Source organism: Austrofundulus limnaeus, unplaced genomic scaffold (assembly GCF_001266775.1).
Source record: "Austrofundulus limnaeus strain Quisiro unplaced genomic scaffold, Austrofundulus_limnaeus-1.0 Scaffold7527, whole genome shotgun sequence".
NCBI lineage: Eukaryota > Metazoa > Chordata > Actinopteri > Cyprinodontiformes > Rivulidae > Austrofundulus > Austrofundulus limnaeus.
The window spans coordinates 1-860 of NW_013959929.1; the positions used below are offsets into that span (position 1 = coordinate 1).

Sequence of the window (860 nt, forward strand, 5' to 3'; positions counted from 1 at the left end):
GCTGATGTGAAACCTGAAACGGTTTAAACATGGCTGATGTGAAACCTGAAACGGTTTAAACATGGCTGATGTGAAAACGTGGTCTGTTCTTAATGTGCTGTTGATCCCTGCTGTCCTGCAGGAGCTGCAGGCTGAGACCCTGGTTGGACACCAGCTCCTGCAGGATGTTCTCTGTGAGGCTCTGCAGTCCATGGAGAAAGAACCAGCAGAGAGAAGGTGGGATGTTTCAGATGTTTCAGATTGATAAGAGACGTCAGCAGAATGACAGAGATGTTTAAAAACACTTTTTGAGTCTTTGAATAAATTTTATAAATCCTGAGCTCTTCATTATTTTCATGTCTCTGCTTCAGGTCTGAGCTTCTGATGCAAATGACTGGTATGAAGAAGAGCTGGTCCAGTTCTGTGGCTCTGGCCCGACAGAACTGGACCTTGATGATGGATCAGCTGCAGCAGTGGACACTCTATCATCGTGGGCTGAAGTGTTTGAAGAACCTGTTTGTGACGGTGGGCTCTGTGCTGCCCCCTACAGGACAGTGTGTGTGCTCAGTGCAGCAGCTGCAGAGCTGCACATCTCTTCAGCAGGTCAGGAGCTTTTTCTGCTGCTCTGCTCTGCTCTGCTCACACACTGCTGTTCATTTAGTCACACAACAAAAGTTCAGCTCATTCAGTCATTTGGGTTTTTCTAAGTTTGAAACATTTTAAAATTACAGAAATACTTTCAAATCTTTTTAATCCTTTCAAAAACTTTCTCTGTAAAATCTGCTTCACTGTACGTTTAGCTTCAGCCTCTTGCTATGTTCATCTAGTCATACATTCATTTATATACTGTACATACAGTGGTTTGCAAAAGTATTCATACC

General features: G+C 43.6%; 1 protein-coding gene across 1 annotated transcript; it reads left to right on the forward strand.

The window, feature by feature from the left end:
- Positions 1-61: 61 nt before the first annotated feature.
- On the forward strand, positions 62-582 carry LOC106512498 (uncharacterized; the record flags this gene model as incomplete). The annotated part of the gene is given in 2 exon segments (XM_014001104.1): positions 62-216; positions 351-582. Coding segments are annotated over 2 exon segments (387 nt in total), but the record flags the coding sequence as incomplete, so codon positions are not given.
- Between the last annotated feature and the right edge of the window lie 278 nt (positions 583-860).